The 17,856-nt window shown below is 40.7% G+C and overlaps 1 protein-coding gene across 1 annotated transcript in view; it reads right to left on the bottom strand.

Moving 5' to 3' along the window:
- SPOCK1 (SPARC (osteonectin), cwcv and kazal like domains proteoglycan 1) overlaps positions 1–17,856 on the bottom strand; it is a 245,896-nt gene that overhangs the window by 90,595 nt on the left and 137,445 nt on the right. Inside the window, exon 4 of the mRNA XM_088536865.1 lies at positions 7,949–8,063. Coding sequence (XP_088392991.1) covers positions 7,949–8,063 — 115 coding nt within the window. The remainder of the gene's footprint in view (positions 1–7,948; positions 8,064–17,856) is intronic.

Genomic DNA, 17,856 nt, shown 5'->3' with positions numbered 1-17,856 from the left:
ATGCCTTCATGGCTAGTCTAGTTTATAGGTTTGCCATTTCTACAGACCCACGTAGAAAAGGTCTCAGCAGTAAGTTTTCTGCAACCTCTAACTCAAAAACAGGATCCCAGATAGTTGCTGATGAATTCCTAAGGGTGGTGCTTGTCATCGTTTTTCCTAGTGACTTTTTTGTGACTGAAATAACCAAGGATATTGAAAAAAGGTAGGAAATTGGGCAGAATTGTGCAGAAAGCCACTTCCACCTTTAGAGAGACTGAAGTCCCCAGGCAACAGGGTCAGAGGTACCAGTTAGAAAGCCAGGAACTGTTCACTGCAAGAGGTGCAAAAGATGATTTTGACCCAAAAGGTTAGAGATTTAGCCAATATCTATCAATACCTTTTACTACTGAAAGGCTCTAGAAGTAATAAAAGGAAAATCTTAGAAGTGTAAAGATAAAATATAGGACAGCATTATGAACAATAATGATCAACTTTGTTTCATAGGTTTGAAAGGTACATTTAGTCTGCATGGTAGAGAAGACACAATTGTAAAAGCGAGAAAACTGACCAGTATCTCATGAAAGGCATTATTTTTGAAGGCCTAATTTGAAAAATTCAAACAAAATGTATTGTTTGTAATATGTGCTGCAAGTAGAATGTATAATACTATTGATCAAACCTCAGATTTTAAAATGATGCACATTTAATATTTTTCACAATAAAATGGGATGTTGGAAATTGAAGAAAGGCTTTAATAAAATTCTTTCTTTGTAAACATTAGCCCCAATCTTACAAAGACATGCCTTTTATTACCATGAAAAGACTTTTCCGTTGAACGCATCCATATCCTGGGGCTTCTAGAGCAAAAGTGCAGCAATAAATTTAGAATCTCCAGTAAGCAGATTGTTGTATAAATAGAGAATAATTTACAGAGCATCAGCGGTCATTTGTAAACATTAAATAATAATTTCTGACTGACTGGATTCTGACTCAACAGATTTAAGATGGGGCTAGGCTGCAAGAATAGACACGCACATTAAATATTATTGCAAAATTGCTTCCAGCAATTCTACGGTTACGATTTTCAGCATATAGAAAACACAGAGAGCTCGAGTCAGCACCTCGATTCTTAACCTGCTGGGCTATGGTAAGCCAGAAAGGCTGCAGATTCTCAGGATTAACTTAGTCCCAGAATAAGGTCAACAGTCAAACGTGGTGCCAATGACAGGAATGTAAGGAGCCTGTGCAACCATTCTTGGTTGGTCCTCTCATATGCCATTTCAACAGTTTAGAAGCCCTACAGATGACTATACTTCCCTGATAATATTTTAATAATTGTGATAATGAAGACGTGGAAAGGTTGCTTGATGAAACATGCAAAACTCAAGAATTACCAAAGCTGTTCCATATTCAAGCCTAACTCCTTAGAGCAGCAGGACCCAGGGTAGTGAGTCCTGTCAAATGTTTTCCATTTGTTCTAAGTTTCTGTGAGCTCTTTTTATTTTTTATTTTTAGCTGTCTGGGATTTTTTTCCTGACATTTGCCAAGGATATGACATTTATACCAATTATTGTGTTCATTTTGTATTTACTTTAGATTTCACGAGTGCCTTTGCAAACAACCAGAAATCCAGCATCCCTTAAACTGTAAACAGCCCACAGTCCAAGTTGCTGTGGAGGATTAATCTTTAACGCGGTTTCCTTACAAGTACCTACAGATAGCTCAGATTCAACTTTCAAACAAAATACAACAAACATGCAAAAAACTTAGTTGTAATCCCAAGATTTTCAGAAGCTTTTAAAGGAAATGGGAACTGTTGGATGCAAACTTAGCACTCTCGACAAAGTGATGAGAGCCCAGGATGATTATATATGACCAATTCCTGCTACAGCAGTCGAAACCTGATAATGTAAAGCTGAAATTGTAATTACACTTTCCATAATGCTCTGTGAGACTTGGCTTAATTCACTTCTCTTCCCCTTTATTATTACTGTGTTAATAAAAATGTTTTCTGTAGAAGAAAGTAATTTTGGTGACTGGGTACAGAAAGATCACCTTGAAACAAGAATAATTTTTTTCAGACCTGGTTAAGAAGTGGTATCAAGAGCAATATATACAATAAACCTTGAAACAGCAAACTGCACATGCATTTACACAATTCTGAGCTATCCAACGATACTCACAACATGAAAACCAAATCAGAGAACACCAAAGCCCAAACTCTTCTCCAGAAAGCTCCTCAAAATCTTGCCCATGATACTGGCTGCCCAACTGCAGGATTGCTACCAGAGCTTGTGGAAGGACCATAACAAGATTAAAGCAGGGTGAGTAAACAGGCACTTAAAAAAAGGATTAATTTTAAGAAATAAAATTAAAAACTTAATAAGCAAAGACTCAAAGCGACTATACTGTCCATAAGGATGTGCAAAGAGTTACAATATCAAAAAGACAGAATAATTTGGAGTTTCTTTTAGAGTAGCCAAGCTCAGTAAGCTCTGCTCTGAAGGAAAATTAGGACAGTCAAAGGAATGACTTTTTATGAGAGACTTTTTATGAGAAAAGTGGATTTGCTTAGTCTAGCAAAACAAGAAAAGGTCATTATTTCTAAATAAATATTGAGGAAGCATTTAGGAAAGCTTCAGGAATTTTAACTGGCTTTGAATAAATTTAGGGTGGAAATTAGTAGGTTTCTAACCAGAAGAGTGAGGATGTTAAGGATTCTTCCAGTCAGAGGAGTGGGGACAATAAACCTTATTACCTTTAAGAAAGAACTTGGTAGGTTAATGAACAAGTTTATATCATACTGTTGCACAGGGATTGGACTTAATGATCCAGGAAGCCACTTTTGGTCCATTTTTATACACTGCTAAAAGGGTAGAACTCCGAATAATAAGAGGAGGACTATACAAAGCAGCAATCAAGCTATTCAATAATATTGTCTTTAAATGCACAAACTGAAATATTTATAAATGTTAATTACAGTGCCAAAGATAATGGGCTATTTTCTTGTCCTATTCAATATAATAACTTTCCGGTGTTAGCAGAGTAATCCAGAGGTATTGATATGTTTTTTAATGAGCTCTGATATTGGTCTAAGAGGACCCGTGCGGCAGGAGGACATCTCGATGTCCTCTGTATTTCCCTCTGTGCCTGCAGCAGCCTGCAGCAAAGAGGAGCACAGTGAGATCCGAGCTGCAGAATCAAAGACGATGACCTTGGCGGCACGACGCTCACCTTAGCAGCCAGGTGCTTGGTGACTGTGAATAAAATACAGCAAAGCCCCTGTTGACAGCAGGAACAAGTTCATCTCCTGCAGACAAAGCTGAGGATTATGCATCCTAAAACCCACTATAAAAAAGCTGTGTGCTACCATATATTTCAAGCTTCCCATGCCAATAGGACACTGTCACCTTGCGCTCCTCTAATGAGCTCTAAAGCTAACGAAGCACAACCAGTGACGAGTTACCCCTTCTGGGGAGAGGAGTCTGGGGCTGCTAATTGGCCTGGGGACACAGCACGTTTCGCATCCAGGCTCTCGGGGACAATCTCTCATCAGGGGCTGGGTAACAATTTCCTCAGCAGGTATCTGCTTTAGCAAAACTGCATTTTTCTCTGGGTGTTTGAGAATGTGGCAAAATTTCCAGTGCAAAACATGGGCAATGCTTTGGTCTTTTGGCAGTTTTGGCTTTTAGAATTGGGTGCAATGAAGGTAGGCCTTCTACAGGACAATATAAATCTTATCAAATGCATAATAAAGTTTCACTGAATAAGAAAAGGGAAGCAGTTTATCCTCATTAACTAGTCATTTTGGAGATATGAACAGCTATGAGACATGTTCATCAATGATTTTTTCTATTCCTGGGAATTGTTTCTTCTCTCTCTCAACTGTTACAACTTGGCCAAAGGACATGCCTTAGCGCTCTCTCTCTCTCTCTCTATATATATATATGTAGTGTATTTGAATTCAGCTTTAAAGGTGATTTCCAGTACTTAAAGTCAAGGAAAATGGAGTTCTCTAGACGTCATCATTTCCCCAATATGCTGGTTAATAGTTGCACTTTTTAACTCTGACTTCTGAGATGCACCAAAGTCAACAGATTATGCGGAGCTTGGGAAAAGGAACATGAAATCCTGTGTACTGAGGGAAGTGATTCTGGCTCCCTCCAGAAAATAGTAACACGGAGTTACTCCTGGTAGCATATAGGTCACTCTCAGTTTAGACCAGAACTTTCTCACACAGCTCCTTATCCTCCACCAACTCTCCCTACAGTCTCTGCAGTTAACAGCAATTTACCTTAGGCCGAGCTGAAACTGAGGAATAGACCACTAGGGGAATGAGATCTACAGTTTACATGGCATCTGGTTCTGTACAGTAATATCTGCTTTTAAAATCAGTGAGAGCTGCTCCAATATTTAAGCATCCATGGATTTAATTCCAGACTGCTAAAGATGGAAACTGTTTTGGAGAAAAAGCTATTGTCCCTTGGGACTTCATGCTTACATTTTAATTTTCATGATCAAAATTAAAAATATAAATGTAGTAGGGAAGAACGGATAGTGCCAGACTCACAGGCTAGTCTTTAGATTCAGTGTCTCCTCTTGGCACAGCATGTCAGGTGCTCTCTGTCTTATTAAAAGGTGATTTAAGGCCATGCAAGCAAAACAAAAATCCCTGATTTCCATTTATTGGTCTGTTGCAGACTCCAAAGTTCCCACATTCTAGCAGAGTCCCACTGCTTTGGAAATATTCTGGAGTAAATAAAGTGCTGGCTAGATAGGCAGTTTCCACAGAGAAAAATAAGTAAATTGGAAGGTTTGCCTTCTCATGATCGGGCTTCTGCAATGTGGCTTCTACCTGTGGTTGCCCTTTTGAGAAAAGGCCCAGTGAAACTCATACAAACATCACTGATAAAGGCAGTACAAAGCTGCACGGTGCTAGTTTTTAAGGCTCCCTTTGGGATATACTATTTTTCTCTGAACAGTACTTAAAGCACAAGTGAACATCAGCTGTTTTCTGAGTGGGAATGAAGCCCAAAAGAAAAAGAGGCAAGAAGCAAGCTACCAAGGCAGCCAGGCTAATGGGGGAACGAGCTGCCTCCCAGCTTTGATGCAGCCACCAGCTACGGGACATCAAAACAGAGATTGCTCCTGCATGCAGGTGCTGATAAGCATTGTCACGTAAATCACTCTGAATTAAACACCAAAAGCTTGGGAACAAACACTCCCGTGCACCGGGTGGCTGCTAAACCAGGGGAGTCGGGATTCGGTGCGAGATGATATTACCCACAAAGGAAAGCCGGGAGCAGCGCCAGCTCCCATTAGCATTGAGCAGGACTGCTCGAAGCAGGAGCAAACAGGCAGGCAAGAGGTGGAGAGGAGATCAAACCAACAGGTCAGGGTTTACAGGCCCTGTATTTAATGCATTTTAAAAGGTAACTGTTGACCTAATACAGAGACACTGAGGAATAGCCCTGCTTAAAATCCCTGCCTGTGGGTGTAACCCTTCCAATAAATCCCTAAAAAGCACATTTGCAGTGGTAAGAGCTTCCTCTGGAATCTGGCCAAGCAGTTCTTCAGAGCAGGGGGGTCACTGACATTCATGCAATTATTTATTTCTCTCATTCCTGAATTCCCTTTCAGATGCAGCTTAAGCCACCCGCTTAGCATGCACAACAGCACTTGCACAAAAAATGCTCAGTTTTGTTTATCTGATGGGGAGGTTTTATTTTTATTTTTTTTTCCCCATGGGGTCCAAACTACTGAGAAATGGAGCATCAGCTCCAGATGTTCTATGGAAAGAGGGGGAGATTTGTCCACTTATTGCGGATAAGTGGACTCATCAATGCCGCTTTCTTGGTCAGACCAACCCTTTGATGGGTAATTTAGAACAGCAGATGTTTTATATGGGAACGGGTCCAAATCTCAAAAACAAATAAATAAATAAAGGAAAGAGAAACCCCTAGTCCAGGGTTTATTAAATGTATTAACGTATTAAACGTATATCTTTTGTCTGCTCTTCAATCAGTCTTCCCTTTTCTCTTAATGCTCTGCCAAATTAGTGCTGCAAATGCTTTAGAGGATGCGCTGGCAAAACGCCACAATCTGTGGCACTGGTGGTTGCAAAGTTAGCTACATTATGCTTGTAATAAATACATTTTCCTTCTGCTGTAGGCCAGATAATCAGGGGTACAAATCAGTGTAGCTCTGTCCGGAAACCTCAGCAATAACATACGACATTGCTCTCCTGATTACTTTCTGCTGAGCCTACATGCTTTGCAAAGCTACTACAGCAAGCTGATAATGATGCATGAAATGGAAAATCCTTCTGAGGACACCCCAAAGCACAGAGGATGCATGAAAGAGGCACTAGGGTGCTGGGTTATGTGAAGCTTCCTCCTCCACATGTGCACGCACTAATGTATTCAGCTTTCATTGCTTTTAAATAGCTGCAGCTCTACCTTTCTGCATTTTCTCCTGATTCACACAGACTTAAATGAGGCTGGAGTCACACGTACAACAGTATTTAGGTCAGGCACAGAAAAGATAACACCATGTTTTGAAACTAAAGATGAAATTCTTTAGCAGTGTCACTTCTCTGATTCAAATGAGCACAAGATTTGGCCTGGTTACTCTCTTTGCTGACGTTTCTACCCTCTGAGGCAATTAGGTAGCTGCATATTTTGAGAATAAAAACACTCTGGGGGCATGTGTGCCACCATCCCACATCAACAGTAATTCCTGCAGCACTGCAAAACTTGCTGGAAAATATTTGGAGATTTTTTCAAAGTAAGGCTTCAGTACTTTTCTATTCATCCCCACAGCCACAGTGCTACTCAAAGGTTATCCGAAATAGCTGCAGGCAGTGGAGGAATCACAGAGAGATCACAAGAAACATAGCTTGGTCTCTGGAAAAAAAAAGCAATATCCAATTCCTCCTCTCTGTCGTTACTCTGTACCATTTTGACCACTTTTGGGACATCAAATACTGGAAATAGCTCAGAAAGCATTTGGCTCAACATTTATGCCCATATATCATAAGGCCTATTATATAATGCAAATGCTTTAAATCCATCCTAACTGGAAAATGCAGCTACATAATGCCAAAATGTCATTATATTGTAAGTCCTGCACATAGCCATACTCCTAAAATCCTTGCAGGGTTCATTCCATACTGAAAAGTGAAGATTGAACATACTGCCTCACCGACATTACAGCATTAACTTTGGATTATAAATCAAAGGCAGACAGGTTTTTATTGGGTCAGCTTCCTCAGCCAGGTCTCAGGGAGGTAAGACGAGACCCCGCAGTGGCACAAGGGACTTGGATCATCCCTGATCCCGTCTGGCTTAGGCGGCTGTGGATCTCCAGCCTCAGCAGGCAGCAGCATTGTGGGACCAGAGCTGCTACAAGAAGCCTTTTTTGCCTCCCTACTAAATAGGGAAAGAAGGTGATTAGTCCCCAGATTTATTATGCAGAGGTATTGAAAGCAACGCAACACATTTTTCTTGAACTACAGACACACTAATCAGTAAACTCTGTTTTCTACAAATGCCTTTGAGTAAACTTCAACAGCAAGATCTAATGTACAACTCCTTAAGTCTTAATAAATGCTGTGCTAAAGCGTTTAAAGGGAATGTTTAGCACTCAACCATTCAACAGTCCCTGATTGCAACATATTTCATAGGTTTTCAGACTTTCAAATGTGCCCAGTTTCTACTCTCTGACAGGAGAAAACCTCTCCCAGGGTTGGGAGGGTCTTCTGCTTTCCAAACTGCAGAGTGCGTCATGTTCCTGCTTATTTTGTTGGAAAAGCTTGTTACAAATAATGAGACTTCTGTTTGGTTTTGGAAAAAAATGGAAATCATGTGTTAAAGAATGCCTTAAAATTACTTTTGTAATGTTCCCTCTGGAGTCTTCTCATTCTGGTTGTTCTGATCATACTGAAGTCCACAACACACAGTTCCCTTACCTGTGTACCAGCTGCTTGCGGCTTATGCAGATGGCCGTTTCATAGTCGTGAGTGACGCACACCTTGTGTGGGCTGCACTTCACCTTCAGGCACGGATCTTTGGATGGATCAAGGGCTGTAAAACACAAATATACACAAAACCAGAAAGTTAGAAACGTGTACAAAGATCTCTCTTGGCTGCTTAATCCAAACAACCGGATAGGAGTAACAGCTGATTGGTATGACCACTTGGACATCCGAGAGGATAAATCCCCATCCACTTAACCACTATGGACTGAGTTCATTGCCCTAAATGTTCCTTTGATGCTTTTTGGTACAGGGTGAGCAATACAGCAGGGTGCTCCACTTAGAGCATGTTGCCCACCAGGGAGAACCTCTTACAAATACTTTTCTGCAATCAAGCCCCATTCCAAAGGCTATCTATCTAAATTTATTCTCTTGCAAAAGGATGCTTCTAACGATCACGAGTAAGACATATCTGCCAGGATAAATTACTTACATTCAAAAGATGGTTATGTAAATACTTCAGAAGAAGGGAAGTCACAAATTCTCTTTTGTTTAAGTAAGTCTTTTTGAACACTAATTTTACCACATATTTGACTTTTGTTTCTTTTTATGTGTCCTGCCATCTGCTGCTTCACCTCTTCCCTTCCTTCCCACATTTATTGGGCCACTCTTGTAATTGGTTCGCTGTAAGTTGCATTTCTGGGTCTGCATAAACACCCTGCATCCAAGTTATGAAAATTGTTTTTTTCCATCCTTACTGATCAGATATAGGTTTATAGGATTTAACAAACAAGGACTTTCAGCTTGCTATGCACCAAATTTCTTTTTCTAAAAATGTACTCCCAGTTAGCAAGGGATATTTCTGTTTTCCTGCAGCATTGCAGCTGTTCTGTCTTCATTTAAATAGTTGCAGCTCCAAGCTCGTTGCACATTAACACCCACTGCAGAGTTTCAATGGGCAATTCAGCATCGCTAGTGTGTCTGGGTTCAGTAGAACTTGCCTTCGGTGCAAGACATTGGAAGGCTTCTAAACAAAGCAAAAGTGATAAAAACTTTTTCTTTTAAAGACATTAAACTGATAGAAAAGGTGAAACAAGCAAGGAAGGGGAAGAGACCATATGTTTCCAGCGCAGGAAACAGCAAGGCACCAACTTCCAGTGAGCTGCCCTTAGGAAAACAAATAGTGTTTGGAGGCTCAGGATCTGCCCGGAGGGAAGAATCAAGGGCTGAAAACAGCAGCTCCAGATCTTTTTTGTATTTCCACCAGAGAAGCGAGTGGTGGCCCTTGGTGGAGCCAACAGACCCAAGATGGCTCTGGGGGCTCCTGAGCAGCTTCCTGGCCAGAGGGGGCTCTTTGGGAGCCTCCTGATGTTGCCTTCATGTATCTTTGTAAGCCAGACTAACCTGCACAGCAGAAGTGGCAGTGACATTGGTCCTTGCTCATCAGATGCCCTAGCAGATGCATCACTTGTGCTTTGCACCCAGCAAGCACTGCAGGTGATGTGGACCACCTCAACCCTCTGCTTCCAGCTCTCACCTGAGACCCAGCTGAAGACCGAGGCAGGTATTTAACAAAGACTGACAGGGCAGCCACAACTTCCTTACCTGTCAGTCTGACTAGACATTCTTAAACTGCAAAGCAGAGTGACAGACCCTCCTTCTGCAGAGCCTTTAATCAGTGAGCTTCACTTGGAGTGTATAGGGTCAACAGATGACAGGTTCAGTGTGTTGATTAACTCAGAGGCCATATCCACAAGAGGAAGTTTAATGATTGGAACTTTTGCTGGCTTCCAGCTGGGGCTGCTCTTTTCCCGGAGGACGTGCAAGTCTTCCTGCTTTTACCTTGATGCAAGACAGCGCATCCACAGAAACCGTGGTGCCAACTGCGAGGAGCCCGGGCTGCTGGAGAGCATCCCGCCTGGCGTGGCTCCTGTTAGTGGAGGGATGGGCTTAGTCCCATGCTGGAAAGGCCAAGCTTTGACAGTTAAATCAAATCTGTGCCTGGACATTTGGACAGCAGTGGCAACTAAGAGCAGCTTCTGCCAACAAACCTTGGCCAAGATCATCTTTGAACCTCCTCCAAGCCAGGACCATGGTGTAAGAACCGCAATAGGCTTGGTAGGGTTATGTCACCTTTCCCTTGAAGGTCAATACTCATTTGGCACAAATAAGAGAAGCGTGACTTAAGCCAACATGGATTATGTGACATCACTCATGCACAGTTTCAACGCTTAGCATATTTTCATACTATTTTTCCCCTATAATTGAAGTATTATATCCATTATATCCACTTTGCAAATTCCTTAGGACTTAGACAACAAAAACTCTTGCAGTTCTAAAACATGCATGTTCTAGATTAGCATCACACTATTATTGATAAAATAAACTTTGCTAGAAGACGACCAACCTATTGCATATCAAAAGGAGAAGTATGGTCATCAGTTTGAAGTAGAGAAATATGGTCAAAGATTCCCTTTTTAGTCAGGTTTCACATCTGCTCTCCACCTCAATGTCTAGCTTTTTCTCACCTGTGTCAGGAGAATTAATTCATTACCGGTGGAAAAGCCCATGGAGATCCTTAGATGGAGCGCATTATATATATAGCCTAATAAACTACCCATTACAAACAGCCCTTTCACACACTTCAATAGAGTAGAAAGAGCCTTATTAAATTTAAGGAAAAAATATGTTCTTTGTGAGAAGACAGCAAAAAAGGAAAAAAAAAATGACTCTCCAACCTGGATTATTATTTCCTTAGAATATTTTCCCTTATGCAGAATGTGTGATCCAGACAAATAAAAAAGGTCAAAAAAGGGATTTATTTGTCTGCAGAGTTCCTTGGCATGTTAAAAGAAGTTTGGAAGGTTGTTCTACTGGTATGCAGTACAAGCCCTAAGGAGAGAACTCATAATAAGAAACAATTTCTGAAATATGCTAATCAAAGATCATGCTTTGTTAATCAGATTTCTACATGACTAGAAGCAGATGCTCATCAACTACAGAAGAAAAGACCTTTGGGAATAAGATGAAACATAACAACGATATTTGTCATCGCAGTTCTTTGTGTCCTAGAGCAACGACTAAGATGTCTTTGAAAATGAAGAGCCAAAGTATAAATAAATAAGTGAAAGGGGAAAAAGGAGTGAGGAAGACGGGGAAAAAATATGATTTTTATTATTAAGATATTATTTTATCAGCTCTAAAGGGAAAATACAGCCATCCCTTTTCTCCCTTAAGTAGCATAGTAACCCATGTCTGACTGCACAATACTACCACAACAGTCTTCAGCTGGCTGTATTTTATAGGAAAATATGCAAACATCTTTCTAGTTTTTCTTGAGACTGGGTCTGAAGGTGAATTGATATGATTAACTGATCTATCAGTCCCTAAAGGTTGGTCAAAACTTTTAGACGGGGCATGTATTTGATCACAAGGGGAATTAAAGCTTGAACATGAACAACCACCTCTGGCTGGAGACCAGCTCGGCCATCCTGCCCATCTTGTTGTGAGTCCAGGCTCACACAGATCCCGAGGCCCTGCCTCCATCCCAGGAGATAGCTGGCTGAAATACAGCAAAATAGTCATGCACGGCTCTTGAGACTAACTGACAGATTTTCAGAAGTTTTTCATCCTGTGTAAATTTAGAACTTCTACATTTTTGTCTTGGCTCAAAAGTTCTGCTCTTCCTCACTTCTAACACTGAGTTGTTCCTGTCACTGACGTTCATTTTCTGGCCATCTGTCCTGGCAATCTGAACTCTGCTGTTTCTGGGAGGCAGAGCACAGATGAAGAAATTTCTAGACTGGCTATCGTTTGTGTTTCATGGGCTACCACATTTTTGTAGGGAAATTGCCCCCTCCAGCTGTGCTGAACAGGTCAGCTGCACACAGGCAACAGGGAAAGGCCAAAATCCGAACATGGTGCTTCCAAATCAGGCCCTTTTAGGCAAGAAGTGGGTACAGAACTGACCTGCATAATGACCTTGTCATTAAGGAACAAGGCTTGCATTCCTCCTCACAGTCCAGCTTTTATGATTCACAGCAACCTAAGATCCCTGTTAAATCTACAAATCCTCTGTGATTCCCTCTTAGAGTTATCAGAATAATTGGGAAATAATAAACACCAGGGATTGCATCAGACCATTAACAGCCTCCTAACGGGATGGCTGGCATGTTTTTCAATACTAAAAGGATTAAGAACAGCGATTGCATCCCAAATCCCTTCCCCTGCCAGAGCACCCTGGAGAACATTTGCTGATGAACTGTACACGGCTTCTCTCCCTGCCTGCTCCCCATCACTGGAGGCTGCGAGCTAGAAATAGGTTCTTGTCCAGCAAGGATTGATAACAACACTGTTGGAGATACTTCTCTATCACATTTTGTGTTTTTATATATTACTACTATGAAGCAAGACATGACTTGGAGGAAACTCCAGAGCTCAGACCAAGCAGAAGTGGGAGAAGTCGCTGGTAGGTCTGTGCTGTAGCTGTGGGTCATGTGCTAATCATGATGTAGCAGATTTATTTTTCACACATTTGATTTTAAAAGGGCGATAACAAATAAATACTCTCGATGTCTTGCAGCAATGGATGTGCAATCCGGCAGAAACTGTACAACTAGTTCACAGCAAGATTTATGGGCTTGATTTTGCTTTTATGACCGTTCGTTTGGGGAAGGAGAGTAATTTCAAACTCATAGCTGTTTCGTGGAGCTGAAACAAACTACACAATCAAAAAGAAAATGGCAGTATGTAAATATTGCTTTTTTTTTGTTTTCAAAATTGCCTGACAATAAGTACTATGATCACTCAATGACAAAAATATTTTGGCATAATGAAATGTCAAGAGCAGTTGCTTTTACGTAATCCCCTTGAAACTGCTCTGACTATAAGAGGAAAGAAGAACATCTGCTGAGAAAGGTATGATGAACTGGAAAAGGGGACCTGCTGTCTGCAGCACAGAGATACCAGTGCATCCTTTAAGACAAAAGAGATGCACCATAAACCAAAGCCTCTCGATTAAATGATGCATTAAATTATAGGTGTGCATTTCAATACTTACTCGATTTCAGCACGAGTCCCCAGGCAGCCCCAGGAGCTCCTGGCTGTGGCAGCCATCAGGTTGTGTCACTGAGGGACAAGACGCAGAATGTAGCTGCTCTGGGCCAAAAAATTCCACTTAGCTTTGAAACAGGTGGTGAATTTGCCCCCTTTTTATTTATTTATTTTCCTTAGTGTCAGAACAATGTCAGAGCAAGGGATTACCACGGACCTTCAGACTCTCACAGCCTTTCAGAAGTTTTCTTCCTTATGCCCTTTTTTCCTATTTTTCTCCTTATTTTACTCCTTAACAAGTAACTGCATTGACTGGCTAAGAATATGTTGTTTAATAGAGCTGAGTGGAGAATCTCTTCTCCTAGCTGGTATTGTCCATAATTCTGCTTTTTTAAAAAATGCCCTTTAATAATAGATGAGACCACCCTCCCTCACCCCCAAACCCATATCAATTGCAAATAATTATCAATAGCTTTTATTCTGCTTCTGCAAATCTTGGCATAAATCATTCTGCTTCATTAGGGAGAAAATTTGTGCTAGCCCTCCCCCAAGTCCAGGGGAGAACATGTCTTCGATTAACGGGCTCAGATATTTAAGTCTCTCTTTCTCACATACCCTCTCTCCACATAATTACTCAGAGCAATTTGCATACAGAAATCAATTCAGCTGAAAATTAATTACCACAGGCCTGAATGCTTCAAACATGTATGTGAATTATTTTCAGTAAATGGAATTTCTCAAGGCAGTTAAACAGTAACATCTCAAACTGTCAGTACTTAGGCCATGGCCGCACCGGGTTTTTGTGTAGTTTTGTTTTAAAGCACCCTAAAATCTGAGTGGCTGAAGACAGCAGGATCAGGGAAAGACACATCTATTTTCATTTTTACAGGCACTTTCAGAAATCCTTTTCCATAACTGACATGCAATTTCTTCTGACATCGCTGAGGGCCATCCAGGGCAAAAGATACTTTAAAGGACTCTTCCGATTTGCTTTCTGAAGCAAAGATAAGACCCTGAGTAATAGGAATTTGCTTGACAAACATATAAAAATCTGATGCAGTAAAAACAAGTTAAAAAAAAAAAAAAACAGTTAGGACTGTAAGAAAAGGGCTTCCAGCAGTGGATGTGATGATGAACCACAGGCAACAGCAGCAGTATTTGGTTAGCAAGAAGTCAGACACGTATGAGACCGAAGCTGAGTCATAACAGCGAGGGTCCTGGCTTGACCCAGCTGTGATTTATACCCCCTTATTGCAAGGCAGCTGAAACGCTCCCCTACGCTGGGGCCAGTTTTTAATTTTTCATGCACTTGGCTATGCTCAGCAGATACATTTATCTTTTTAACACTTTCTTTTGCACCTGAAATAACAAACATCCCCAGGAAAGGAAAAGCTGCCAAGGCCAGTGAGGGGTTTTGCTTTGCTTTCCAGCTGGCCCCAGGTTGGCCTCTTGCAGGGCGATGCTCACCGGGGCAGGGAGCACCGTGTGGCATCACTGCACCCCCTAAACGTGAATATTGAACGCTGGCAGCTGAAAACACTACGGTCATTTCGAAATACGCAGCGTAAATTACTATTTTTTTCTGTGAGATTTCACTAGATATTAATTAATTCACTCCAAGCCCAACTGAAAATAAATCAGATTATAGCTCCTCTAGAAAACAATATTTTAAGCTATCCATGCGAAATTAAAGACACACCTTTCCTATTTCCAATGAATATAAACAAATATATTGTATTTGCTTGAGGAAAAAAATTGGTACTCGATATCATGAAACATTTCTGTAACACCTCTGAAGCAGCTGAAAATTAAACCTCAACTGAAACAATAATATAACCATGGGGAGGAAAAATTAAGAAAGATTTAATTCAGACAGCTAGTTTCTGAGATATTGAACCCACTACTTCCAACTTTGATTAAAAACAGCAATGATTTATAAGACTGTGAACTATGCGAGCAGAAGAAACAAAATGTAATTGAAACAAATATCTCTGGATACAGAACTCCTCTGTATTATTCATAAAGAAAAAACTTCCACAAGTCATACTCCGTCATTCTTCAGGGTTTTTTTTTATGTCATAGTCTCATAGGAAAACATGAATGACATACACCCTACTTGTGGCATTGTTAGAAGTCAGAAGCAAAATACATTGTTATTAATACTGATTCCATTAAAAAATGGTAAGAATAGAAGTTATATACATAAAAAAAGAAGAATTAAAAATAAGGCCTGGCCAGCTTTGCTTATGGAAATGAGCAAAGCTCTACTTGCTCTACCCCGCTCCTTCAGTTTTCTCTTAGGATGAGTAAAACAGCATTTGGCTCCAAACATCACCAGCTACTTAGCATGTAATACAGGAGAACATTTCATGATTAATTAAAAGGTAGAGTCTGGATAACAGTGTCTGAAACAACAGGCCATGGAACCTGCCAACTTCTCTCTTGCTTTCAGCATTCCAGCTCGGGCGCAGCGGCTGTGCTGGGCAATGAGGCACAGGCCCAGGGACATCATCTGTGGGCTTTCTGATGCCATCGCTGCCTTTTTGCAGGTTGGTATAAATGAATTAGCCACTCCATACACCCTCTTCTTCCTTCGTGTTTAAAATGGGGATAACAATGTTTATCCATCGTTACAAATTGCCCTGGGACTCCTGGAAGGCATCGCTGAGCACACGCCAAGGGCCCCTGTGAATGACTCCTAATGGGATGATTTCAGAACAGCCAAAATCTGCAGAACTAAGAGCCATTTCATATTCATTTATGACAAAGTCTGATTGTTTCCATGGAAACATGGGCAAGCATTTTATTTTCTACATCAACAGTGGAAGATTTGTTTCCATATTACATTAGTTTTAGTGTGCATGGAGCAAAACAAACATAAAAAAATGGTACTTCTCCAAGATTGATTTCATTATTTAAGGAAAGCGAGCAGCTTCGATCTCCTCAGCAAGCCCTAGTGCAAAAACCTAACAAGATGGGCAGCACTCAGCACAGCACCTCTGGAAAAGGATGAGCATAGAAAAAACACAGGCTATTAAGTTTATGGGTAAGGAATTTACTGAGAGAAGAAATCACTAGATTATAGTTATAGCAATTTCAACCATGGGACATGAGAGCAAAAGAAGAGCATGAATGCTGCTGCTAGTAGATGCACGTACATAATTTGGAAATCTGTAGAATACAAAACACATCAAAGGTGTCAATGAGCTGGGGGTCGCTAGTGTAATAGATTGTTGCCTAATGTAATTTTTGCTACTTTTGAAAGGAATTGCCTAAGCAAGAAAAGATGAAGCTCCTCAGTGAAGCTCCTCATATAACTGATAACCCAGAAGAGGTTTGCCGGGGACAACACGTATCATGGATAGTTTTAAAATATAGCATATATAGATATAGCACAGCAAAATCCTTCTTTAGGATGCATTTTGTAGAAACAAGTGCTGGGATATTCAGTGACTATCTAATGTTGTTCCTCTCTCCACCTTCCAATGAGAACTCTAATGGAAACAAAAGGAAAAACTGCAAAACTAGCTTGCAAAAACTAAGTTTGGAATTGTGTCCAAGGCAGAAACTTGGAGACCAGGAGTTTCTGAATAGCAGGAGCTTGGTGACGTTAGTGTGCAGGGTGAAAACGAGCAGATAACCTCAGAAGAGAGCCGAGCAGCTCAGGGTCTAGGAGGCAGATAGTGGTCACCAGCAGCACTGCGGGTACAGTGTGCAGTGGTAGGACAGGAATGAAAAGAATGAAGCTACAGGACTTTTACAGCCCCGCGGAATAACACCTAAAGGATGGAAAAAAAAGGGAGTTGTACTCCTTTTGAAGGGTTTTTCCAGCTAGATATGCACTTTAGTTGCCACACAAGAGGGGAACTGATAGCAAATTTCTAACTCTAAACCTACAGTTCTTGGTTTTGGGACCTCCACGTTCATCTTCAACATCCAAAAGATTACCTGCACAGAGCTGATGCTAGACCTCCAGGCTTTGCAGATGCCTTTTCCCTGAAAAATTGCACCCCAGGCTAAAATTCTTGTCTCATTAATGCAATCTAAGCATCTTGATATGTCTCTTAATATACAAATGATGATTTATATATATATACATAAAACATGGACAAACACTTAGAAGTCTTTGGAATCAAAACATTCACAGGTCAAAAATGTTTGTTTCTTAAAAATAGACACATTGATGAAGATACAAAGGAGAAATATTATTTCTCTCACTAAAAATAATCATCTACAACAATTTTGGAGAAAGATTATATAGGAAAAGAATTAAAGTTTGAACAGTTGCCTATGGACACTTCAGTAACTGTCTGGATAACTAGAATATTATTCTGTCCTTCTCCCATACAGAAAGCGCCCAGGATGCCTCAGGCAATACAACAGCAAATCCTGTAACTTTGCACTCAGCATGGAAGGTAAAACACACTTCTACAACAGAACAACAACAGTTCTTAGTAGAACTGCTTGATTTCTGGTATGCCTAGGCAAGAAATGCCATCAAAAAGAGTATAAGCTTTTCTGAGTAGCAAAGGAATGCTGAATTATTGAGTATTTCTGATGTGCACGTTCCTTTTTATTAGAACAGGAATAAAATATAGAGTCCTAACAAAAAGGAATCATGTTTATCAGGAACTCTGAATAAGTCAAAGTAAATAACAATGGAAGTCAAAACTGGGTTTTACTTCAGGGAGTAAAGATTGTGCCTGCAGAGTCAATTGGTCTGATCTACCTCAGATCTCATCTGGAGGCATGAACAAATGAGCCAAGATTTGGGCCAAGAACAAGGTGAAGAGCCAGTAACAGAGTTGCAGTGTTTGGGGGAGTGCAAAGAGTGAGGCCATTAGGAAGAA

The sequence above is a fragment of the Tinamus guttatus genome, unplaced genomic scaffold (assembly GCF_059628265.1).
Source record: "Tinamus guttatus ecotype Peru unplaced genomic scaffold, ASM5962826v1 Tinamus_guttatus_pri_ptg000710l, whole genome shotgun sequence".
NCBI classification, from domain to species: domain Eukaryota; kingdom Metazoa; phylum Chordata; class Aves; order Tinamiformes; family Tinamidae; genus Tinamus; species Tinamus guttatus.
The sequence above is the reverse complement of the archived record's forward strand: the minus strand, read 5'-3'. Positions and strand labels throughout refer to the sequence as shown.